This window comes from Haliotis rufescens, unplaced genomic scaffold, assembly GCF_023055435.1.
Source record: "Haliotis rufescens isolate VD_foot unplaced genomic scaffold, xgHalRufe1.0.p SCAF_29, whole genome shotgun sequence".
NCBI classification, from domain to species: domain Eukaryota; kingdom Metazoa; phylum Mollusca; class Gastropoda; order Lepetellida; family Haliotidae; genus Haliotis; species Haliotis rufescens.
The window spans coordinates 2,759,519-2,787,390 of NW_025963990.1; the positions used below are offsets into that span (position 1 = coordinate 2,759,519).

The 27,872-nt window shown below is 40.6% G+C and overlaps 1 protein-coding gene across 1 annotated transcript in view; it reads right to left on the bottom strand.

Annotated features, from left to right (window-relative positions):
* Positions 1–1,451: 1,451 nt before the first annotated feature.
* The window catches only part of LOC124137726 (F-box protein At1g78280-like), a 33,947-nt gene continuing 7,526 nt past the window's right edge, over positions 1,452–27,872 (bottom strand). The window contains exons 2-9 of the mRNA XM_046504160.2: positions 19,675–20,014; positions 18,535–18,643; positions 17,027–17,176; positions 14,597–14,758; positions 10,598–10,683; positions 4,240–4,363; positions 3,727–3,876; positions 1,452–1,905 (exon numbers count right to left, since the gene is read on the bottom strand). Of these exons, the coding sequence (XP_046360116.1) occupies positions 1,801–1,905; positions 3,727–3,876; positions 4,240–4,363; positions 10,598–10,683; positions 14,597–14,758; positions 17,027–17,176; positions 18,535–18,643; positions 19,675–20,003 (1,215 nt within the window). The 5' untranslated portion in view covers positions 20,004–20,014 and the 3' untranslated portion in view covers positions 1,452–1,800. The remainder of the gene's footprint in view (positions 1,906–3,726; positions 3,877–4,239; positions 4,364–10,597; positions 10,684–14,596; positions 14,759–17,026; positions 17,177–18,534; positions 18,644–19,674; positions 20,015–27,872) is intronic.

Here is a 27,872-nt window from a genome sequence, read left to right on the forward strand (position 1 = left end):
GGTTCTTAAAAATGATGATAACTCCCACACCATTAGGCATACAAGGACAAATTATCTCTTTCCAGTTTTCCATCTGCCCACAAATATCAATCGGTCAGCCACTAAGTCAATCAATATAAAAATATTGCTTATTGATGAATCAATATTTTTGCAGACCTCTATTCCTAGGGAACGATTATCATAAACAAGATGTTTTTGATTTCCAATTAACAATAACAAGTGACTAAAAACACACAATGAAAACACAATTAAATCACACAGATTTCAACACATGTAAACCTTGGAATGTCAGATTAATTCACTGGTACCTCCAAACCTTCTATTGCCAAGTAAAAAATTCAAACCCAGACTAGCAGATCCTGGCTTTGCTCAGGTGCAGTATTGTGACAAAGCAGCATGTCAAGTGAAAAATTAACGGGTTACCAGAGACATATAAAATAATAAACTCGCTCCCGTGTAATACCAATTTTAAGAAACAAGTGAACAGTTCTGGTATCTGACGAGCTATTCACGAGTTGCATAAACTTGTTATTACACGGGGGCGAGTTTAGTATTATATTTATTGCTTGCCGTTTAAACCTTTTTTTAGAATTTCAAAGTCGTGCATAAATATAGGCAGACATCTACGTGATCCACAGCATAATCCAATTGAGTTTAACAAAACAATACTTCAAACAGGCTTCTACCTGAGATATTGCTTTGGTGAGATCATAATATCTCCCAGGAGATATCAGTACAATGAAATTGCATCACAATACTGAGCAGGCCATTGTGATGTCATCGGTTAACATGACATCATTATCAAATGACATCATTAATCTCTCTGCCACTGAAGCTCGTGAGCTGTACTTTTCACTCTTTTACACTCATGATAAGGTTATCACTGTCCACAAACTTTGGCATGATTTGAGATGGTGATTAGAATCTCACCCTCGGACTTTCAACTTTTATGACTTATGTCTATTTGATATCAAAAGACACGTGTGAGATTCTCTAAATGTGACCAATCAGGAGAAAAGGGATGCGAGAATACAATTACCGTATTTGACGTAATAAGCGCCCAGGGCGCTCTCAAAATTAGAAATAGGGGGCTCTTATAAGAATATTATTTTGGTGAAAAAAATCAGAGTTAAAAGATCGTAGATTTCGTGGTTTATGCTGACAGCTTGAAATGTTTATATACAACAGATATATTTTTCCAGGACTTAAATGCCCATAATTAAGGGTACATATAACACACGAGTGAGTTTTATACACGAATAAATAAGTCTTGTGTACATTGATCAATCGGAAGGGGTGCTATTTGAGATTGTTCACTAGCCAATATATTAGCAAATATCGCCGTGGGCGCTTATTAGAGCGGGGCGCTTATTAGAGCGGGGCGCTTATTACGTCGAATACGGTATGCTATGATGTCATAAAGACGTTTGACGTCAACTTACTTCAGTGAAGATTGATATGTGTGATGTCATGTGTCTCTGTAATAAATATAAATTGAAGCTTGTGAATTGTATTTTTGTGTTCCAAAGATGCCGTAGTTCTAAAATATAATGAAAAGTCAAAACGTGATTTTTCACCCATATGGCCCTTTGTCTCATGGTCGGTCACGAATATCGGTTTGTCACACAGACACAAACTGCAGTGTTAGAACACGCAGACAAAAAAACCCTCAAGAACACAAATACATACAGTGACATTCAAATGTTGCAAGACGCAAACAAAGATATGTCCAAATATGGAACATAAAAAAACAGAATGAATGAGGCATGTGTCCACAGGTATAACAGCGCCCCCTAGTGTCTACTCCTTCTTGTCGACATTCTCGACTTGCTTGATGATCTTGGATGTGACCTCCTTCCCATGAGTCAAGAGCTTCTGGGGCAGCAGTGACATGAACACTTTAACCTACGGCAGACAGACGATAATTGCATCAAAATTAAATATGGACTTTTTTTAGCAGTTTATTTACAAACCTTTTCTCAAAACTGGGGACAGTATGGGTGTTCATTCGGCTTAAAAATACATCATTAAAAATAAAGGTCATCAGTGTGAAATAATAGTCACATGTCATGACTGAGCATTCCATACTGTGATAAATGAATACATCTTTATAATTTGTAGTGCATCACATGTATGTAGTACTATTTACCATATAAACAGTGGAATAAACCAAATTTAACTGTGTTGTATAGTCTGGAAGGTAATTTAAGGTACCGACGTTTACTACAATATCTGAAAAACTATCGAACCTACTCCAGTCAAAGTTGGTATGAGATTATTAAACAGTCATACATAACTGGATATTACATTTAAAGACAATCGGTGCATGAATAAAAAATCTGTCTATTTAGCTATCACTATATTTCATCAACAACCAGACCTGTTCGTCACGGGTGGAACGAGCATGCACTGAAACAGCCATCTACATAATGCTACCCCTGCGTCACAGGGCCATATGACACAGTTGAACCAATCAACTCAACACAAAAGGGTGCACGGGAATCACGCACGTTGACACCGTAATCGTGCGTGCGTGATTCCCGTGCACCCTTTCGAGTTGAGTTGATTTGTTCAACTGTGTAATATCCAGTTATGTAAGACTGTTTAATAATCTCATACCAACTTTGACTGGAGTAGGTCCGATAGTTTTTCAGATATTGTAGTAAATGTCAGTACCTTAAATTACCTTCCAGACTATACATATTGCAGCACGATATGGCATTTTGTGTTTTGGTGTCTTCATCATCATCATCATCATCATCATCATCATCATCATCATCATCATCATCCATTTATATTTATGTGCATATTTCCACACCACACCAGTGCATGCTCAATAGTTAGATTGTCTGGTCCAGACTCGATTATGTACAGAACGCTGTCATAAAACTGGAATATTGCTCCGTGTGGCGTTAAACTAAAAAAAAAGAAAAAAGTATTCAACATTATTGTTTTTTGTAAACATTGATGGGACGTAAAGTGTTGCTAGTCCAGGTAAGACAGGTGATTTTTCTGTTTGGATTCAGTTACAGTTTACTTTTAAAAGTTGAACAGTTCGTCTCCACCTGGTGTACGTCTTCAATTCCCGACCTACAGACTGAGAAGCACTAAATGGGCATAGAATGGAATACAAATATGTTTTCAGGTGAACTCAAATTTCCTATTCATCACTGCATGGTAACTATACATCCAGAGATTATTAATTTTTTTATCAGTTTGTACAAGGAGACAACAAGGGGAGTGATAATATACAAAGGGAGATAAGTACTTAAACAGAGGAAATAACACTGTTTATCATCCAAAACAGGAGGCACATGAGATATATCGCTTGGGCGGGATCAAGCGATATCAACATTGTCGGTATCGCTGCAATGAAATTGCTTCACAATGCTTTGCAGACCATTGTGATGTCATTGGTTACCATGACGTCACAATCAAATGACATCACTAATGGCTCTGCTACTGAAGCTGTTAGCAGTACTTTTTACACTTAAGACACTGCTTATTACTGTCTACAAACTGAAAAAGTTTGAAGAATGATGTTGGATGATAAATAAAATCTCGCCCTTGTGTCTTTTGACATCAAATATATATCAACACTTGTTGATAAAAGTGGAAAAAAACAGCTCGACAAGCCACAGAGTTTTTCCACTTTTATCAACTCATGTTGATAAATTTGATATCAAAAGACACTCGGGTGAGATTCTCCGTATAACTCCCACTGACCTGGTCGGGGGGCAGCAGGGTGTGGAAGTGGGCTGGCAGACGGGAACGCTTCAGGTTCTCCGCCTTGAGGATCTCCTCCAGAATCACCAGGTAGTTGTTCCTGTTCATGAACTGACCAGACACAGCGATGGTCTCCTCTACATTGTAGGCCTGCAATACAGAGGGATGGATGGATGGAAAGATTTATGGATGGATGGATGGACTGATGGATGGACAGATTGATGGATGAATGGATGGATGGAAAGATTGATGGATGGATGGACGGATGGATGAACAAAATGAAGGACGGACGGACGGACTGATTGATGGATGGACGGACGGAGGGTCCTTCGATTGAGGGAGGGAGGGGGAGAGAAAGGGTACAAATATAACAGTTACAATAGAAATTCTTAAATTCTGGCCTTCACCGAATTATTTGCACACCGCCGCCACATAGCTGGAATATTATTGTGTTTGGCGTTCAACAACAAACAAACAAAACAAACTTCTACATGAACCCGAAGTGTGACCTACCTGGTGGAACCAGCCTGCCGGGATGACCAGGAACTCGCCGGGATTCTGATCAAACTCTATGTAGTGCGCCCTCTTGTACAGGGGATACTTGTTGTAGTCCTCACTGTCAAATGTGTCAATCGGGCTGAAACATTGACACAGACCACAATCAGAGAAGTGGTTCAAATCAACTGATCACACACAACTTTGTCCTGCCACAAAAATAAATCACTATCCATATCTGAATCATTTTAACATGAAAGGTAGGTCCTCAAAATCTGGTTACAATAATTGTAAGGTATTTGAAATCGGTCACAAATATAAGTCGTATTTAGGTGAAAGATCCTGTATGAAGCTGCACACCATGTTTAATGTAACCTCAAACCCATCATGATGTAGCAAACAAATGATTTTTCATGAGCACTTATAACTCCCCAAGCTCCTCACAGCAATGATTTGCTTCCTACACAGTCTATTTCGAGAGCTCAATAAAGGTGTAATGTGGAGTTCACGTGTCTTAATTCTGATACCTAAAATACTCTCTGAAAAGAGATTATGACAAAATTGTTTCTAGGAGTGTCAGAAACTTACTTGAACACTAAAATGCTGCCTAAATTGAATGCTGTTTTTACATACATTATGGAAAACCTCTTGCCTATGGTAAACTGAATAAAATGCACATTGCTGTATATGTGCAATAATCATGAACGCGACGTGGAACCCCATTTCGGCTTTGCGTCGCCTGAATAAAATGTCTGTATATAGTGTGTGAAGGAGTTGGCTTTTCTGCCACTTTTGGCAATGCTAAGATCATGGCAGGGGACACCAGTAATAAGGTTGACATGTTGCATCCATGTTTAAATCAATAAATTAAGTAAATTGGCACCGAGGTAGTAATGTTGTATTTAAGATAGAATAGATATAACAGTAATGCACTGAGAATCTTCAGCAAATTGCTGAAATTGGCTCATGTGAAATAATAATTAATGCCATAAACTCCCTATTCTGAGCGTAAAAAAAATTACCAGGTAATTTCACAACCTAATTCATAGTTTTATAATATCTAAGATCAAGGCCAAGCCAATTTATTAATAATTTCACCAACAGGCTTATCCTGGATGGATCAAGAGTGAAAAAGAAAAATATTGAAATTTGCCAATCTATAACATTTTTTGTTCAAATTTTTAATGTTACTTTCTTGCAAAAGTACCTCAAATCAAATTTATTTACCAGTATTTAGAATGGTATTTATTTCATTTTCCCATCTTCCTTCTGTCATATTGATGCATGAGAGTAATCTACATTGGTGTGGCCTAAGTTAGCAAAACCTCACGCAAATTAAAATTTTAAGGCGAGAAAATGCAAAGATGTGCATTTAGGGACAGACAGATGAAAACACAATGTATGGACAACAAGAAAAGCTATTTCCAGAAATGCTTCATATTCAGTGCAACTAAACACATCCAGGCGGTGTCTCGATTCACTGGATGCAGCAGGGTTCTGTACAATAGCCCCGAAAACAACACAATCAAAATACAAAAAAACAAACAGCCCTGGCTTGACCAGTGCTTCAAAATGTCAGTACTAGTTTTTTGCTCCATGAGTTTTTTCCCAGTTTATTTGATTAATAGAGGAAGCACCATCCCTGATGTGTGTCTTGTTTTATGCCAGTCAGCAAACTCAAGCTATGAAAACAAAACATGTGGCTGACTTTCCCAAATTTCAACAAGTGTTGTCTTTATCTTCTGAATCGGATGCCAAAGACATATGATATGAATCGTCTACAGTACCACGTGATTCTGAAACTCAGTTGAAAAACAACTTCTGACACTACGAAATGAGTGTCTTGATTTGATTGATGCAACATGAAAATAGATTTCGGTTAAAAAACATGACACGTTCGTAACAGACACCTCCTTAACGGAAAATTTAGTTCTTGTGACTTTTTTTCATAAATTGGCATATTATTTGTATGAATTAAGGAAGAAATCCTATTTTTGTATTTTAGTTGTCCTTATGGTTGAAATGTTAATCACTCGCCCAAAGTTGGTTTGTTTGTTTGTTGTTTAACGGCACACTCAGCAATATTCCAGCTATATGACGGCGGTCTGTAAATAATCGAGTCTGGACCAGACAATCCAGTGATTGATATCATGAGCATCGATCCACCACATTGGGATCGATGACATGCATCAACCAAGTCAGCGAGCCTGACCACCCGATCCCGTTAGTCGCCTTTTACGACAAGCAAAGTCACCTTTTACAGCAAGCATGGGTTGCTGAAGACCTATTCTACCCCGGAATTTTCTCCTATTCATGGTAACCTTTGCGCAAACACAAATTACTTTAGTAGTTAGTTAATATTCTATCACTGTTTGGGCAGGTGAGTAATATTTTCTCATTAGGAACCAACAGTGCCTTGGCACTTACCATTTCTCTTGTAGAGTCTCAATCAAACAACATAAATAATCTAGATTGCACATATAGATAAAAACTAGGAACAAGTATCGTATCATGCAAACGGACAGCAAGAGAGAGAGTCTAGATCCCAAGGAGCAAATAGCAAGAACATACAACAGATGGTTCCTCACTCATACAACACCAGAAGCAGACAGAGAGAACATGTTCATAACAGATATTCCTTCCAGAGAAGTACAGCAGGAAAATACAGAAATATATGGTCAATACATTAACACCAATTTAAAACATACCCTGCACAAAAAGTTCAGCAATATACTCACAATCATAAATATCAACCATAAAGTCAACGTTAAAACAAATCGATAATTGAATTGTGCTGACCATCAGTGAGTGAGTGAGTGAGTGAGTATGGTTTTACTCCGCTTTTAGCAATATTCCAGCAATATCACGGCAGGGGGACACCAGAAATGGGCTTCACACATTGTAACCATGTCGGGAATCGAACCCGGGTCTTCGTCGTGACGAGCGAACACTTTTACCACTAGGCTACCTGACGGCCCCTACTGACCTTCAGAATTCTGATAATATAATGCTATATGATGGTAACCTGTATGCGTCAGACTCAGTTTTCTGATTTCAGAGTTTGGACAAGAAAACCAATGGTCAATAGTGTGAGCTTCAGATAACTGAACATTAACCAGAGCCGCGTTCCTCAAAGCGATCTTAGCACTACGATGATCGTAAACCTTTGTTAAAGTATAGGACTTACGATCATCTTAGCGCTAAGATCGCATTGAGGAAAGGAGCTCAGGACTGGTTCAACAAGGGACCATCTCAGGGGGATACAGTGAATCCCAGTAGACCCCAATTGACCCCAGTCGACCCCAGTCGACCCCAGTTGACCCTGTGACATTGTACTTCAGTTTCTGGATTACTGAACCATGGACACTGAGTGATGTCCCTTGAAACAGCAATCATCCAGGGGCCAGGGCCCCATTCCACAAAGCCATCTCAGTGCTAAGGTGATCGTAACTCCCATGACTTAACAAATACTTACGACTGTTGTAGCGCTACGATTTCTTCGTGGAATGGGGCTCTGGTTTCTTGACCAAAGGGTCCTAACGGATGTAGGGCCGGGACGAGACACCAACTGTGCGATCTGATACGTGTCACGATACCTTGTTCACGATACCTTGTTCACGATACCTTGTTCACGATACCTTGTTCACGATACCTTGTTCACAATCCGACACTTATCATGATACTTGTATGTGCTCTTATCTGTGGTCTTTAAACCATATGTTTATCAGCTTATCCTTGGAACCAAACACAAGTGTTGTAAACTAGGGCTGGGACGATACACAGAAAGTGCGATCCGATACGTATCACGATAGTTGCATGTGCTCTTATCTGTGGTGCGTAAGCCATCTTTTTCATAGACAGGATGGCCAGATACCTGCACACTGATGATTTACAGTTGGAAGTGTCATGGATGAAAATATGTATGTTTTCACAACTCATTTTCACTAGTATTTAATGTTTGGTGTAACATTTATTAAAGAATACATTTAGGGTGAGAATCAATACTTTTTACTAAGTGTGTGATTGTGATAGACACTTGTATCAAGAAGTTTTAGTTTGTTTGTTTGTTTGTTGTTTAATGCCGCACTCAGCAATATTCCAGCTATATGATGGCGGTCTGTAAATAATCTGGACCAGACAATCCAGTGATTGATGTCATGAGCATCGATCCACGCAATTGGGATCGATGACATGCATCAACCAAGTCAGCAAGCCTGACCACCCGATCCCATTAGTCGCCTCTTACGACAAGCATAGTCGCCTTTTACGGCAAGCATGGGTTGGCGAAGACCTATTCTACCACAGATCTTCACGGGTCTTATCAAGAAGTAAAAAGTCGCGATGTGTCCATGTATCATCCCACTAGTAGACAGAAAGACATCTCTTTTTATCAACGTTTGAGTTTGTAAACAGGATTGTGAGTTGTTACTCAGGAATATTTTGTGCAGAGTACGTTCACAGAAACCAAGAAATTAGCGAATCATTGCATGTCAAGTCCTCACTACACATATACATGTAACACAACACATTCCTGTCCTATCAGATTAAAAAAAAAAAATTTAAAATTTAAAATAATATTTTTATATAAAAATGAGGTCAACCATGTGGGCCACATGGGACAGAGATTTAGCACCTCAACATATGTTTTACCTTACACGCAAAATACTTTCTTTGAGCATATATTTATTCACTTGAGTCAATCGATATTTTTTAAACCAATAACCAAACCATTTATTATATCAATAAATCTTCTTAATAGCTGTTTCATACATCCACAACTGCTGAAATCTTTAATATTATATTGCTCTGAAGTCATTGCTAAACTACAACTGAATTTGACAAAACTTACAACACAATTTGGACATCTGGATGCTTTTTTTGCCAGACACAGACAAGTAATTCCAATTGAAAATCAGAGCTAACTTCCTGTACCCATGGTAACACTTTCCAACTAGTCCAGTGGGTACTTTAACCAAATGAGAACTGGTTGCGAGTTAAGTTTCAAACACTTGACTGTCACTTCCTTGCAAGTGGTTCACGGTTTTTTTCATTACTGATTAAATAAACAATCCGTGAAGTTATTATTGTGGACTTATTTATCTATATAGAATATGACTTCAATATATTTTGGTGTTTATGGAGATATATAAGATAGCTACGTGATAAATCGCAAAGAACAATAAAGAATAAAGTGTGGTTTATTTCATGATAAAACATGATTCTATTATGAAGTCATATCTGGAGATTCAAACATGTGCTTGCAATTTGATGATGTCGTAAACTGGACGACATTATTTTTACAAGGGAAGTGTCTAGAGTGAGTTGTTACCTGTGGATGTGGCTGGACAACGCAGATGAATGCAATGCTCGAACAATTGCATCCAAAATTGGGATAGATATGGCAATTGGTATTGGGAAAAAAGATACAGATCACTGACGTTCAAATAATGAGAATACCAAACTTAACCCCCTGTACATAAAATGGAATTGTCCAATAGTGCTGTGGTCGGATTGTATTTAGGGAGTCAACATTATTTAAATATGGGATAATATTTTAAAAGCTTGTACAATTTATTGACACCCTCAAAAAGGGCTGTTCGAAATGTTGATATCTCATATAAGAAATAAACCACTCATGGTCATTGTTTATCGTACAATAAAACAATGCAGGGAAGATAAACCATGAGGGCTGCACCCTGCAGTGTGTGATAAACGACTCCAAAATGAGTGAACATAGGTTTCTACACTTACCGTATTCGACGTAATAAGCGCCCTGTTCTTATAAGCGCCCACGGCGATATTTGCTAATATATTGGCTAGTGAACAATCCCAGTTAGCACCCGTTCCGACTGATCAATGTACACAAGACTTATTTATTCGTGTATAATACGCACTCGTTTGTTATATGCACTCTTAATTATGGGCAATTCAATTCTCGAAAATATATCTATCGTGTATAATACACACATTCTTCTTTTATATCATTTCAGGCTGTCAGCATAAACCACAAAATTTACAATCTTTCAACCTCTTTTTTAATCTCACCAAATTTATATTCTAATAAGAGCCCCCTATTTCTAATTTTGAGAGCACCCTAGGCGCTTTTTACGTCGAATACGGTATACTTAAATAAATGCGAAAATATCAGTCAATTCTTGAACATAGAATCATCAAATGTTCACAGACAATGACACCAAACATCCTGCTTTTTCACACCCAAAACACTCCTATAATAAAAAGGACAATAGACATGTATGTGTTGTGATACTTGACAGCAAAATATACAAGTCATGCTGCACAGTCGTGCTCACAGCTACCCACAACACGATGCACAACACGATGCACAACACGATGCACAACACCACGGTCACAGTACCTATTGTATTTCCTACACTCTAGCGGAAACCCGCACATTTTGTTGGATTTTACCGACAAAAGATGGTCCTGCCCGGGAGGAAACAGCTTGAAAAAAAAAAATAAGACCAGTTTCCATTAATACCATAGAGTCAGCGGCAGAAACTAAGCTTTTTAGTCCACTGGTCCTTAACAAATGATAACATATAGCAAAACCCTTAAAAAAGCAAATTTCTGCTAGTCCTTATGATGCTTTAACTATTGGGCAGTTTGGCAAGGACTACAGGACTAGTGCCAGTTTCTAACGCTGCAGTGAGTCACAATGAGCCAGATGGGTTTAACACTGCCATGATCAGTATTCCAGTTATATCACAGACATTGGTGAAACCCACAATCATGGCGTGGTGCTGACAAACCTAGAAACATTATCAGGACAAATCTGAGATTTGAACCCACAATCGTAAGTTTCTGGCATTTCCTGAAGACACCAAGCAGGGAACCAAACCTGGGTCTTAGGCGTCACAAGCGAACACTTTAACCACCATCCTACCTAGTCATTTCCATCTTTCAATTTTTGTTTTGGTTTGTTGTTTAACGCCGCACTCAACAATATTCCAGCTATGTGACTAGACAATCCAGTGATGGACATCATGAGCATCGATCTAAGCAATTGGGATACAATGACATGCATCAACCAATTCAGCGAGTCTGACCACCCGATCCTGTTAGTCACCTCTTAGGACAAGCTTAGTCGCCTTTTACGGCAATGGTTGCTGAAGACCTATTCTACCCCAGATCTTCACAGGTCTCCATCTTTCAAGAAAACAATAAACATTGAAAACCATTAAATGTATTTAAGAAAACAATTCAAATTACATACACACATTTCAATCCCTGCTTAAATGATTTATTTTCTCCACTGACTAAATGAGTTCTTGTTTAAACAGTTCTTGTTCCAATAAAGGCAGTCCTTTAACCTAAAAGTATTCCCTCGTATTTCCAAGTACCAATCAAGGTTCTCAATTATTCATTCACAAAGGACCGCAGCCGTAGTCTAGTGGGTAAATGATCTGTCCGGTGAGTGGCTGTGTTGTACCGAAAGACGTAAAAGATGGTACTTGTTGTTTCCCTGCCTGACACTCTGCATTAAGGGGCTAAAACAAGTTCGGGCTAGTACAAGCAGCCACACACACACACACACATGCAACCACAAATCTTGAACGCGATGTTAAACCCCATTTCACCTCATGCACAAAGGATTCCTTGGTACAGGACCATCTTCCTGAGGCAAGGGTGTCAACTGACTATAAAAGTCCCTTGCCTCAGGAAGATGGGAAACATTCAAACATTTAAGACTGAAACACCATCTTAAACCAAACCGGAGAATGTATACGCCACATGTAACAAATGTAATATTTTGGATAAAACTTTCTGAGTAAAGTAATTATTCTATTACTCTATTATGAGTCAGAGGGGTACACAAAATACGTGATCTAGACTACCAGTTGTCAGACTTTCATTTTTTTGGAAGCCTCGGTGGCTGAGTGGGTTAGCTCACTTTGTGTGCTGGCAATTAGGTGCCTCACTCTGGCAGTGTGTGCTCGAATCCCAGACGGGACTCAACCCCCAAAAGTACGAGAATCTGTACCTTACTAAGAAAGTGTTATCCCAAATATAACGTGTTACATCTGACTGCTTTCTAAATGGCATTGTGTGTACATATGCTCCACATCATCTTATATATCCCTCATGCTTCAAAGTCATTTGCTGTGTAGAGATTTCCATACATGTCACTGGGGCTTGAGTTTCAAATCAGTTTGAAGCCCTGGCAAGCTCAATTTAAGTCATTAAGAACCACACTGTTTGTCTTCAATCAACTTTTACGATGTACAGTAAACTACGGTTTTAACGAACTCAAAGGAACCACTAATTTTAGTTCATAATAACCATAGTTCGTTATAAGCATATATACAGCATCATGGGCGGATACAGCTTTTTTGAAAAGGGGGGGTGCACAATTAAGATCTATTTATTGTCTTTGGTGGTAATTTATACAGAAATAAAGATTTTTTTCGAATTCGAATTACCCCCCCTCTGCATCCGCCCATGAGCATGTATACAACAAATGGCCGGGACTAAAAATAAGTTTGTTATAGCGGTCAGTTCATTATAAGCGTGTTTGTTATAAACGTAATTTACTGTATATGAATTTAAATGTTTGAATGGCATTCTAGAAGTTGGTGAGTAAGAAAACATACAACTTCACGGATAACAACTTCTGGTTTATTGTATATAGTGACGTTTCAATGTAGGTTGATGAAGATCAACTCCAGCTTGATGACGGTATATGATTCCACATCGAAACATCGCTACATGCAAAATATCAGAGTGAGTTGTGTTTAAATCCGCTTTTTACAGTATTCCAGTTATATCCCGGCGTGTCAGCTTAATGTGGGAGGAAAGCCTGAAGCGATGCAGGTCTCAGATGTTTACCACTTCGGTGAAACCCACAAGCACGGGTATGATGCTGACATACCTAGAAACATAATCGGGGCGAATCGGGATTCAAACCCACAACAATAGGTTTCTGGTGTGCCCAAGGGACGCAACTCTGCACAGCAAATTGTGGTGCCTTAGATGACTGTCCCTCTAAAAATATCAAAAGTTGTTATGCATTAAGTTGTACGTTTTCTTAATGAATTTTGCAGTTAATGCGTACCTTAATTACACAAAGACAATGTCTCAGTCTGACACATGGCATTAAGTTAATAATTACGTCTAGAACTCGGCATTCATGCGTAGTATTTTACCTCTGATGTCATCAATCAAACCTGCCTAGTCATGAGTGAGTATTGTTTTATACCGCTTTTAGCAATATTCCAGCAATATGAAGGGGGGCGGGGACCACCAGAAATCAGAAATGGGCTTCACACATTGTACCCATATTGGGAATTGAATCTTGGTCTTCGGGGTATCGAACCTGGGTCTTTGGCGTGATGAGCAAATGCTTCAACCACTAGGCACCCCACTGCCCAAAAAGTAAAGAGTGACATAGAGTCTGTCATTGTCCTAAAATCTTAAAACTTTTGAAGTGGTTGGTTATTTCAAGTATACATCTTGACACAGCAAATGGCTCAGAAACCTCCAGGGTAGATGCAGGAACTCATCTAGAGCTCTACTGGCTGATGGTGTGACAGTATTCAAGTGTTTGCTACCAGGACTTGTTTGAAACACTAAATCCATGCTTACAATACCATGATTCTTGGCCATATCTCATCACCAAACTCAATAATGTTTGCTACAGCTAAACAAAATTCTGAGGACATCCCATTGCGGGTCATGTCAGAACGACCTTTTCATCTGACCAATCAGAGAATCGCTTATCAGATCATGAAAGTGACAGTTGGAATGTGATTTTTGATTGTGTAATCTCGAAAAAAAAACCACACAGGGTATTCAGAACGATAGTTATGGGCTTTATGTCTGTATTCACACAATCTAGACCATCTATTAGCCATTCCAGAATGCTCTTTTATTCAGTTTTTATTTTTTTAATCGAGTATATGTCAATATATGTTTCAAAGTGTAGTCACCAGTTTGAAACTCGTGCCGTAAAGCTCGATTAAGCTGCCTTCTGATTGACTATTGTTGCTTTTTGTTAGTCATTCCATTGGTTACTCAAAGGTCGCGAAAGGTCAGTCTGACGTGACCCGTAATGGGATGTCCTCAGATCTTTGTTTGGCGGAAGTGAGAACTACGATCTGATTTTAATGAGCTTCAAGACTTATACAAAGGACGATATCTTTTATGAATCTGATATACAGCTATGCCCAGCACTCTGGATATACATATGCCCTCTGAGAACCAATTAAATGTTAAAATTTGAATTATCTCCCTTCTCACGGTCCATCTTGACTATCAGAATTTCAATAAATGTAAACGTTTCTGTGGCATTGAATGCATAATTTTGTATCACTATTCATAAATTTACCGACACTTCGATATCGTGATGACATCCTACCTTCCACCTCTTCTTGCCTTTGATGACTGCGTTGGTGCCCGTCCAGTTGTAGGGGTCGATATGGAGGGAGGAGCGAGAGTAGGCTGTTCCCCACAACAGCATACAGTCCCAGGGACGGATTTCTTGAGGAAATAGGTTGAAAAAGTTCTCGGTTGTGTACGTCTGCAAAACAAATTTGAATAAAACTGCAAAAATATCTACGAGTCCTATTGATCCTTACATGAAACAAACTGTTGTGGGATTTCATCGTCAGTACTTCACAGGTTTGTATACACCATGCGTATTACTCATGAACATAATAGTTGCTTTTTTAACCAAAGAGTTCTCCGACCAATAAGTGCCAAACGTCGGTGTTTCTCCCATGAGAATTTTCGCAGCATGTGTCATTGCCTTGCAGCCGTCTGTTTTTTGCATCACCTCAAAGTTGGGCAATGGTGGGGTTGCACAATGTTCATACCTGGAGTAGGGGCGGTCGGGTAGCCTAGTGGTTAAAGTGTTCACTCGTCACGCCGAAGACCCGGGTTCGATTCCCGATATGGGTACTATGTGTGAAGCCCATTTCTGGTGTCCCCCGCTGTGATATTGGTAAAAGCAGCTTAAAACCATACTCACTCACTCACTCACTCACCCACCCACCCACCCCGACCACTCACTCACTCGTCCTCCCACCCACCCACCCACTCACTCACTCACTCACTCAATACCAGACTGAAAGTCTCCTGAAAGCAGTCTCTATGAAGCCTTGTATGGCTCCCTTGTTCTGGTAATAGCAGAGATATGAGAAAGTAGGAAATTCAGGGATATTACATTATGTTCCTAACTCTTGAGCCCTACAGTAGTGAGTGAGTGAGTATGGTTTTTCAGCGCTTTTAGCAATATTCCAGCAATATCACGGCGGGGGACACCAGAAATGGGCTTCACACATTGTACCCATGTTGGGAATCGAACCCGGGTATTCTGCGTGATGAGCGAACGCTTTAACCACTAGGCTACCTGACCGCCCCTGAGCCCTACAGTAGGTTCCCGGATAGTGTCAGTAATAGGGGGTCGAGTACCCGGGTCGTAAATTAGGACGCATCCCAGCCCTACTGTCTACAGATATTTTCTGGCACATTAGATGACTGGGCCATCCCTGGACCTGCTTGGTGAAAGTATAAAGTAAATATACTCACCACCAAAAGAAACGTGAATACCATACATCTTGGTTAAAAAATGATGACTTACTCATATTCAAGAGATATTACACTGGTTCGATGCACAAATGAACATACTGTTAAGTAGCTTGAATGGACACTCATGAACGCATCACATATGTGATGTCATAGATCCATGACTCGAGATGCACAATTTGTCTCGTGCAGGATTATCACGTGAAGCATATCGTGATAAGAATAAAGACACTGTGGTAACCCTCGGTAAGGATGAGATATGTGATATATCTTTACTTTGTACTCCAACTTCTAAAGGCTTCTTAAAGAAGGTATGTGGTAACACTTGACTGATTGTTAGTTTTGTCATTAAGTGGTACACATTGGAAACATCTCTTCTTAACATATATACAGTCTCGTTAATCCGACACTCGTTAATCCGCCAGTCGGGAACTGATTAAATCAGTGCTATTTAGACCTGTTAATCCGACAGTCTTGCACTCCGACTCTGACACACCTAATTTGCAACGAATTACCAAAATCACTCATTAATCAGTCTCGTTAATCCGACACAGTGATCAGCGTACTCTGTGGTCATCTGCCCGCGTTTTGATGCAAGACGATTCTTCTGGTAGCTGTATATTACAACGGCTGCAGAGATAAACTTGCTTAACAATAAACAATTAATGCTTTAAATAAAGAAAACAGGATTAATTACATGTTAAGATTACCTCCATTTCATTAAAATTTTTATCCAAGTTCTCGCTATCGGCGAGGACTTCCCATTACACGTCATTCCCAGGTCATGTCTGAACAACCTTTCGCGAACAATGACCTACCAATGAAATGACTAACAGGAAGTCAACGTTAGCCACTTAGAAAGCAGCTTTCTTAAGCTTTGCGATACCAGTTTCAAAGTTGCGACTTCCATTCTAGACTATGCTTTTTAAAGTATTTTGAATAAGTCATACAGTCCGTAACAGTTGTTTTGTGTTAAACTTTAGCGGTTGCATGATTAGAAAACAAATGTAGCATAACAATATGAATATTTATTATATATTTTTTTTATTACGTGTTTGAATCGTTATCTATCATGTATTTATCCGATTTGATCACAAATGTTGATACTACTTAACTTTGTTTATCCGACATACTCGTTAATCTGACATAATCATATGCAACCATCAATGTCGGATTAACGGGACTTGACTGTACATGGTTCGCATTGTGTTTGGTGGTGAGTAAATACATTTTTTATTATTATTAAAAACTGCTTTCTCACACTTGTCTGCACTTGTTTGTAGAGCTGAGGTCGGAGAGGGATGAACAGTTCGTCCTCCAGGTATGTCCAGGTGGTCGGTGAACTCTCCTCAATGTGCTGTAGAAATAACTTTAGTGGCAGTGCAAGACTCGAAGCCTGGTTAAGTTTTCCCTGGAAAGAAATTATAATAAACAGAGTGAGTGAGTAAGTTGGTTTTAACGCCCCTATTAACAGTATTACAGTTATATCACGACGTGTCAGCTTATTGTGGGAGGAAAGCCCGAAGTGATGCAGATCCCAGACGTTTACCACTTCGGTGAAACCCACGAGCACGGGTATGGTGCTGACAAACCTAGAAACATAATCGGGGCAAACCGGGATTCGAACCCTGAATCATAGGTTTCTGGCGTGCCCAAGGGACGCAACTCTGCACAGCGAATCGCGGCGCCTTAGATGATTGCAATAGTCATCAATATAATAGTGTGAGTGAGCGTGTATGGTTTTACGCCGCTTTTAGCAATATTCCAGCAATATCACGGCAGGGGAAACCAGAAATGGGCTTCACACATTGTACCCATGTGGGGAATCGAACCTAGGTCTTTGGTGTGTCAAGCAAATGTTATAACCACTGGGCTACCCAACCGCCCCGCAATATCATAGTGCATGAGGGAGTGACTATTATTCTATGTCACAGCTTGTCCTTTAGTCTTAGACAAGGGAAAATCCAGAGGGAACAGTTGTCCTCTTCCCAAATCTTTAAATTTTACATAAACCACAAGTTTGAAATGAGCTGCAGACAAGTTGGATTTGACCCACAGTGTCCACCCCTGATATTTCAGCATGTCAGCTTGATATGGGAGGAAAGCATGAAGTGATGCAGGTCTTAGATATCTCCACTTAGGTGAGGGAGTGACTGAGGATGGTTTAATGCCGCTTTTAGCAATATTCCATCAATATCACAGCAGGGGGACACCAGAAATGGGCTTCACTCATTGTACCCATGTCGGGAATCGAACCCCGGTCTTCGGCGTGATGAGTGAATGCTTTAACCACTGGGCTACCCAGCCGCCCCTCCACTTAGGTGAATTACACAAACATAGAAACATGATCTTGGGGAATATAGGGTTTTGTTATTGGCCATTTAGGCTATATAGATTGCACATATATTCCACACAGGAGCATGCTCAAAGCGCTATTATTACTCTGGTCACTGGATCAGTGTATACTCAGCAATCATTCTCAGCTCCCTGGGCAGTATACAACCCAAGCTGCCTGCCAAGAAACTCTCAGGAGCCAAGCTACCGAAACAGGGTCACCCATCCAAGGACTCTCCGCGACCAATGTTGCTTAACTTCATCTGATTTGTGACCTGTGTGCTATGTACGGGACCGCGTGCCACTACGGAGATTGTCTGATCATCCTGAGAGATGGGTCTGTGCACAGCCAAATGTCATGGCCACTCGTGAAGGTATCTGTCCACAGCCTTCAGCTAGCTTACAAGGATTTAAACAGTTCATCCCTTTACTCACATGGACAGCTTTCATGACGACTCTTTCTTCACCGTAATGGTTGACAAAGAACTCTTTGGTCCAATTGCAGGCTTCCCATTTGGGTATGATGTCAGTAATAAGCACAGGCCTAAACAAAAAACAAGAAGATGTGAGGCTTCATGCACCATGATTCCATTCTCCGTATCTCCGGGGTCACATTGCGGTAAACCTGCACCAGCCTCTGGATCCATTCCCGTGGTTCTCGCAAACCCAAATTACCCGCCCTTGATCTCAATTTGCCAATCTGATTGGCTACGCTACGAGGTCTAATTGACCAATCAGAATGTGAATTTACGAACCAGCCTCAGTGTTGGGTTGGCAATGTCAACAACATGGCAGCCAGTCCCATTGATTATGATCGAGTTGGGGAGAAATTCAACATTGAAAAATGGAAAAAATCTTTTGGATGTTTTTGGAAATTCAACATTGAAAAACTGACAAAAATCTTTTGGATCCATCACCTGTAAATACATAACGGCCTTGCAATGTACAACTACGCTATTTCAATCAACCAAACACGATCCAGTTCCAGCGAGGGTTTGGTTGGTTGGTTTGTTGTTTTACGCCGCACTCAATATTCCAGCTAAATGATGGCGGTCTGTAAATAATCGAGTCTGGACCAGACAATCAAGTGATTAATATCATGAGCATCGATCAATGCACTTGGGATCAATGACATGCTTCAACCAAGTCAGCGAGGCTAACCACCCGATCCCGTTAGTCGCCTCTTACGACAAGCATAGTCGCCTTTTATGGCAAGCATGGGTTGCTGAAGACCAATTGTCTCTCCACGCCATCAGTGTATGACGACAAACATAGTCGCCTCTTATGACAAACATAGTCGCATCTTACGACAAACATAGTCGCCTCTTACGACAAACATAGTCGCCTCTTACGACAAACATAGTCGCCTCTTCTGACAAACATAGTCGCCTCTTACGACAAACATAGTCGCCTCTTCTGACAAACATAGTCGACTCTTCTGACAAACATAGTCGCCTCTTACGACAAACATAGTCGCCTCTTACGACAAACATAGTCGCCTCTTACGACAAACATATGCTATTCTTACCAGAATCCCATGGGGACATTTGTTTATGAAACGAGTCAACAACCTACCATTTTCCATCATAAACATCCCAGAATTCCTCCAACTTCAGACCTGATCGCCGGTCAATACCAGCGTCGTTGTATTTAAAATCATACTTCTCCATGCTTTCGTCTCGAGTAGCAAACGCTGCTTGAAAGTCGAACACATAGGGACTTGTGGACAGATTCACTTGTGTCTCGGTATGTTTCTCCTGCAGCAGTTCCGGCCACTGTATGTGCAGACAGATTCCCATAACGGTTGCCAGGATACCGCAGAACGGTCCCCAAGTCTGAACAGAACTCTTGCCCGAACTGTTCAGTTTCCCAGGAGGCATGGCTGCTTTTTTTGTTCGACTCATTTTGTCCCTACCTGAAACATAATTTTTAAACTTTTGGACAAAGCATTCAGGTTATTGTAATCACCATATTAAGCACCTGCACCAATAAGTGAGTGAGTGAGTGAGGGAGTTTGATTTTACGCCGCTTTTAGCAATATTCCAGCAATATCATGGCGGGGGACACCAGAAATGGGCTTCACACATTGTACCCATGTCGGGAATCGAACACAGGTCTTCGGCGTAACGAGCGAACTGCACCAATAAGACTTAAGCGATCAAATTCTAGGACAATCCGTAGTAATATTCATAAGCGTACCCTACTATGATGCCAAATTTACGAGCTTTAGGGCAAGGCTATACTATGTTACAATACAACTGGGAGTGAAGCAAAATGTATTACTTTTCTAAGTTGCCCAATTTAAGTCCAACCTTTTTATTGGAGACAGGTTTGAAATGAAATCTGTAAGCGGTGCCATAAATCCTTGCACTGAGCGACAAAGTATGTTTTTATCATTATGAAACACCACTAAAATGGGTAGGTTATGGTTCAATACATCCTTCTGTATTATCTGTTCAGTGTATGATTATCCACATCTTCCCAAATTCCTGGGCTTGATCGTAGCACCAGTTTACGAACTGGATTTCAATATGTTGTGCGATTTTGATTGGACAATGCAAACTCGTTAGTTCAGCCTAAATGTAACTCCATAATACCAGCCTAGTTCGGCAAGGGTGGAAACTGGGCTTTTATAGTCAGTTAACTCTCTGGCCTCGGGAACATGGACTATCCATAACTCTATGCAGCATTAAAAAGGGTTTAAATTTAGGTTTTATAAAAATTTGCCTCACGTGACTTGAAACATTCCACCAATGCATGGTGGACCGAGCTAACACATGTAAACATAGCTGAAGTCCAGGGCCCCATTCCACAAAGCGATCTTAGTGCTAAGTCTATGTTAAAGTATGGGAGTTACGATCATCTTAGCGCTACGATCGCTTTGTGGAACGGGGCCCAGTGTCACCAGTTATAGTGAGTTGAGATGTTTGTGAAAGTTGCAACTTTGTTTCCGCCCGTTAGCAGACGGCAGCAACTGCAAGCCAGGAAATACCGTCCTTACTGAGTTGAGTGCTCTATATGATACAATAACCGACGTGAATTGACGGCCTGGGTGTGAGATGGCGGAGCAAGAGCAACAGTAGTCGTTTTGTTTGACTGCAGTGTATTGCCCAATGCCCTACAGACAGCAAGACGCGTAAATATGGTTATGAAACTGTTTAAGGATTGATCATGCCTGAGTTCAGTAATGTTGCGACCGGGTACGAAAACTGGACTCGAGTACCCGGCAGACAATAACCGAACCGGACTCGAGTACCCGTAGTTCAATGTTGTCCCACTTGTTTGTAATGCTTTTGCGAAAAAAAGGTCATCAAACATCTATTGATCTATTCTAAGGTATTATGTTTTTTTATTAAATTCCTGCATGGCTTACCTAAAACCACAAGTGACGCAGAATATCAAAGTAAATGCTCTTGTGGTTAAAACTTGTGATTTTTTTTTATGGAACTCGTCGAACTACCTGCGTAGCTGATACATATGCCACAGAGACGGCATTTGGTCTTCTTCTTTGTGTCATCAAGGTCAAAATACGCCCAAACATTTGAACGTTTGTCCGCTTTGTCGTCCATTTTGAAGTGACTTACGAGTTATCTGCCCTGAACGGGTACTCGAGTCCTGAAAATTGGACTCGAGTCCTAGGCTACCCGACCCGTTATCGGGTACTCGAGTACCCGTCGCAACCCTCGTCTTCAGGGACAGGCATAATTCCTAGTGAACCAAAGCCCGCCTCAGACAACTTTGTGGCAGCAACATGGACTGTGTTTTTTTAATGTTTGGCAAATCCCTGTGGCCTTAGAGATTGTTGACATCATCCTGACATATCTCTTCCAAGGTAACAAGTTATCTGAAAAGCTTACAGAAACTTTTTTACCAATTGATAATTGATGTGGATGTGCCATCTTGCTTGACAGGAATTATTAAGTTTGTTTGTTGTTTAAGGCCGCACTCAGCCATATTCCAGCTATATGACGGCGATCTGTAAATAATCAAGTCTGGACGAGACAATCCAGTGATTGACATCATGAGCATCGATCCACACAATTGGGATACAATGACATGTATCAACCAAGTTAGCGAGCCTTACCACCCACTCCCGTTAGTCGCCTCTTACGACAAGAATGGGTTCCTGAAGACCTATTCTACCCCGGGTCTTCACGGGTCAGGATGATTTAACAATGTTGCCAAGGATATGAAAGATTGCGGAGAAGGTAATTTCGAACAGCGTCATCACTTCAGCCCAATAAGATGTTACTCATCAGTTTACTTTTTCGCAAGAAAAGGTTCAGTCTACACCTTGGATCTTTCAGTGAGTCATCGAACATGCTAAGAACACTGTGAGTATACAAACTGAAAAAGTTGGAGGGATGATTTGGACGATAAATAGAATCACACACTGTGTCTTTTGATATCAAATACATCAACAATCATCAATAAAACTTTAAATCTACACTGCAAGCCAAAGAGTTTTAAATGTTTATCAACTCATGTTGATATATTTGATATAAAAATCACAGGTATGATTCTCTATACCCCTTCCAAGCATAAGATCTCCTCTATTAAACAGATCATTAACAACAAGTAAACCACATCAGAAACTGATAGAGAGACAACGTACGTTTCTTCTCTTTCTTGGCCATATTGCTGCTCAGAGATCAGAACACCAACACGTAATCTGCTACCCCTTGATGATGTGTTCACAGACTGACACAATTAACCCGTCCACGATGTGATGGACAGATAGCTACGTCTCCCTTGCAACAGCAGCCTGTCACAGGTGTCGTCATTAGAACGTAGGACGCCCCCAGTTCTTCCTGATTACCTTTGTCTGACCATCTTGCAATCTTACCATCTGTTACTAGCAATCTAAACTTGCATTAGAAGCTTCTGACCTGGGCCCACTTGCACAAAGCGATTTTAGTGCTAGGATGATTGTAACTCCCATACTTTAACATAGGCTTACGATGGTCTAAGCGCTAAGATCGCTTTGTGCAAGTGGGCCCTGGGGAATGAGTACCGTATTTGACCGTAGATAAGCCAAATTTTGAGGACCAGAAAAAAGATTCTGTAGAAAGGGGTCGGTTTATGTATACCATATTCGACGTAATAAGCGCCCCGCTCTAATAAGCGCCCACAGCGATATTTGCTAATATATTGGCAAGTGAACAATCCCAATTAGCACTCCTTCCGATTGATCAATGTACACAAGACTTATTTATTCGTGTATGATATGCACTCGTATGTTATATGCACCCTTAATTATGGGCAATTAAATTCTGGAAAAATATATCTGTCGTATATAAACAGTTCAGGCCGTCAGCATAAACCACGAAATGTATCTTTCAAGTCTGTTTCTTACCACCAAAATAATATTCAAATAAAAGCCCCCTATTTCTAATTTTGAGAGCGCCCTGTGCGCTTATTACGTCGAATACGGTAAGTTACACTTTCATCAAACTCTTTTTCTGTTGGTAAGTAGTCTGTAAGAAGTCTGTTATTAAGTCTGTCTTAACACTGCTTTGAACATTATTTCTGGTATATCGCAGCATGTCAGCTTTATGTGGGAGGAAAGCCGGAAGTGATGCAGGGCTTAAATGTTTACCACATAGGTTTAACCACTAGACTCTCCCTACCCTGCGGCAAGTCTAGATTACGGTGGGGTTATATTAATACATAAATTTGTTGTAGCAGTTATGATCACTCGATGCACATGGGGTCTTATGCACCCCACGTTACGTTTTATGCGTCCCGTGTTAGGTCTGAGGTTTCATACGTCCGGGGGAACATAAAACCCCATGAACCCCACGTTACATTTTATGCGTCCCGTGTTAGGTCTGAGGTTTCATACCTACTGGGGGAACATAAAACCCCATGAACCCCACGTTACGTTTTATGCGTCCCGTGTTAGGTCTGAGGTTTCATACGTTCGGGGGAACATAAAACCACATGCACCCCATGTCTTAAATGTACTTAAATCTTATCAAAATTACAATGTCAATTATGTGAGTGAGTGAGTGAGTGAGTGAGTGAGTGAGTGAGTGAGTGAGTGAGTTGGGTTAAACGCCAGTTTTAACAGTATTCCAGTTATATCACGGCGTGTCAGCTTCATGTGGGAGGAAAGCCCGAAGTGATGCAGGTCTCAGACGTTTACCACTTTGGTGAAACCTAGAAACATAATCGGGGCGAACCGGGATTCGAACCCACAATCATAGGTTTCTGGCATGCGCAAGGGACGCAACTCTGCACATCGAATTGCGGCGCCTCAGACAACTGGGCCACCCGTGACCCGGGAATGAAGGATCAGACATGAACAAGAATAAACAAATCATGACCATCCCAGCAGTGTTTGGCAGTATCTGTCAATAACAACAAAGATAATGATAGCTTAACACTGATGCACAAGCAAGTTGGAAACTCACACCGAAGAAATTGATTACCTGGAGCAACGCTGCGATACATGAATTGACAGAATCCTCGTGAAATCAATGCATCCACCCTCCAAAGTAATGTGTGTCGCAACCTCCTCTTACACAAGCTACTATTCGTAATAACGATTAATCTATTTTTGAAACTAAAGTTCTTATATGTAACTGCAAACTTCATCAAGCCTTACATGCTTTAAATCATTCATACATATGCATATTGATTGACTGCAAGACTGTCCATGTTTACATTGCTGACATTTCCTTTGTCTAATAATGGACGTATTTCCAGAGCACTTCTACAGCACCCCGCTATTTACACAACATGGATCTTCACAGCAACATCAACATCAACATCAACACCATCGGAGGACAATGTAGCAACATCAAACCTGGGTCTAATGTTCCAGAGTCGTACATTTTATTGATTAGACTCAGTTCAGGAACACCAGCAACCATCAATATCATCTGACAGCATTTGCAGATCCAGAGGGATCCAGAGGGATCCAGGGGTCCGTATACCACCTTTTGCAAACCATTGTAGTATGTCATAGACAGTAAAATTCTCTGTGAGTGGATTTAGATATTTTGGACCCCACCCTTTAAAAATGCTGGATCTGCCCTTAGACAGAAATAGACTACTGAACAATATACCTCTGAACATATCACCATAAGCTATACTGTCATAGATCTGCTTATGGCCATAATAAATTAATGTTTAGATTTTATCTCTTGTGCCTTGGCACCTGACACCCCACCTAACCTCTTATTGCAGAAGAAGCTGATATCCACTCCTATGAAAAAGATGCACCGTATATGGCAATCTCATAGATAAGCTGAGGTATTAACTTGGTACTTGAAATCTGTATCAAAATGTTATTTGTGGTAGATAAACCGGACCCCCAACCTAAAACTACATCTCATCATGAACTGTCATCGGAAATAGAAAATGAACAAGTCCGTATTGAATTACGCAAGTTAATCATGTCGTTACACCATCACTACTAAAAATTGTTTAATTGTATATCTGGACTCATGTTTGTAATCGACGTAATCTGTTTTATTAATTATAATCAAACTTTCATTCTATAATATTTACATTAATTTCGGTGTCCATCTGGTACTTACGACTTCTGTTTGCCCCGTTCCGTAAGGTCACCGACTCACCGTTATTTACAGCAAACACGATCATATTGTATGTAAAACCACATAACCATATAACTATAACAATAAAGAACAAACTCGCAAACAATTTGCAGACGCGTACGAAGGCCGACCTCGTCTGCGAGGTTGTTTGTTGTTATTATTAGTTACATGGTCCTTTCATGAAACTCAAGTAACCTAATACCCCTGCCTTACCTCGCCCTGTCAAACAAACACAGTCAGTGCATGTCACAGTTCATTAGAGACCAGGACAACTTCGACCACATTGTAGAGTATTCAAGGGAAAAGAAAATGTCTGTGATACAAGTTCCTCTCATATGGGGCTTAGTAAGATTGGTTGTTTGGTTGTTAGGTTGTTTTACGCCAAACTCAGCAATATTCCTGATATATAACTGCGGTCTGTAAATAATCGAATCTGGACCAGACAATCCAGTGATTGATATCATGAACATCGATCCATGCAATTGGGATCGATTATATTCTCTAACCAAGTCATGCTTGTCGTAAGAGGCGACTAACAGGATTGGGTGGTCAGACTCGCTGACTTGGTTGATATATGTCATCGTATCCCAACTGTGTGGATCGATGCTCATGATGTCAATTGAAAATTGACAGAAGATGCATTGATTCGATGCTAAAATGGTGCAAGTTTAGGGTTTGTAAGAAACAGATTACTGCACTTGTGCCCGTCAGATATCATTTATTTTACAACTCGCTTTCCCTTGTTAGATACCTTTTGAAACAGCTCGCAAGATAGCAGACACTCGTGTAGTAATCTCTATGTATCAAACCATAAGATGTGACACTGAACTATGATTGGTCACTTGCACATTGATTCCTGTACAATTGCTGCGGAGCTTCACTGTCAAGCTCTGATCGTGTGAGTGAGTGAGTATGCATTTACGCTGCTTTTAGCAATATTCCAGCTATATCACAGCAGGGAAAACCAGAAATAGGCTTCACACATTGTACCCATGTCGGAAATTGATCCTTGTTCTTCGGCGTGACGAGCAAACGCTTTAACCACGAGGGTAGCCGACTGCCCAGGCTCTGATCGATATATGCATTAACTGACACCTTGCGCTATGTCCATTATAACACTCCACTGTTAATAGAAGTATCCACATATGTCTTTCTATTTGAATATACTGTCAGAGCGACTGAGTTGGGACAACCATTGTCTGAAGAACATTTAATTCCAAAAGCTAATTACCCTGTAGCCATGACATGTATATGTCTCCAAAACTTAATTGCCATTATTTATAAGACGCAAATCCCTGTTGTTGATCCTCACCAACATTTCATTGTATATTGACTGTCAGCCACTTTGGGCGACTATATCACTCCCCATTATTTACTGTTATTTATATTATGACATTAATAGCCTTAATTGATCGTCCCCTGAGCTGTGTCGGTTCATCATGCCCATATGGCCCATGACCGGAGCAACGTCATTGTCTCTTCGTCTGTCCATTGTTGTTCATTATTATATATGTTTTACAATTACAATCTAGGGACAATCTTGAGCAGGATATGCCGCTCTTAGGAAACATCCTGAGGTATAGCTGGAACTCCGCTCACCTCATGTATGCCTGAGCTGGAAGGTCCGCTCACCTCATGTATGCCTGAGCTGGAAGGTCCGCTCACCTCATGTATGTCTGAGCTGGAAGGTCCGCTCACCTCATGTTATCTGAGCTGGAAGGTCCTCTCACCTCATGTATGTCTGAGCTAGAAGGTCCACTCACCTCATGTATGTCTGAGCTGGAAGGTCCTCTCACCTCATGTTATCTGAGCTGGAAGGTCCTCTCACCTCATGTATATCTGAGCTAGAAGGTCCACTCACCTCATGTATGTCTGAGCTGGAAGGTCCGCTCACCTCATGTATGTCTGAGCTGGAAGATCCGCTCACCTAATGTATGCCTGAGCTGGAAGGTCCACTCACCTCATGTATGTCTGAGCTGGAAGGTCCGCTCACCTCATGTATGCCTGAGCTGGAAGGTCCCCTCACCTCATGTATGTCTGAGCTGGAAGATCCGCTCACCTCATGTATGCCTGAGCTGGAAGATCCGCTCACCTCATGTATGTCTGAGCTGGAAGATCCCCTCACCTCATGTATGTCTGAGCTGGAAGGTCCGCTCACCTCATGTATGTCTGAGCTAGAAGGTCCACTCACCTCATGTATGTCTGAGC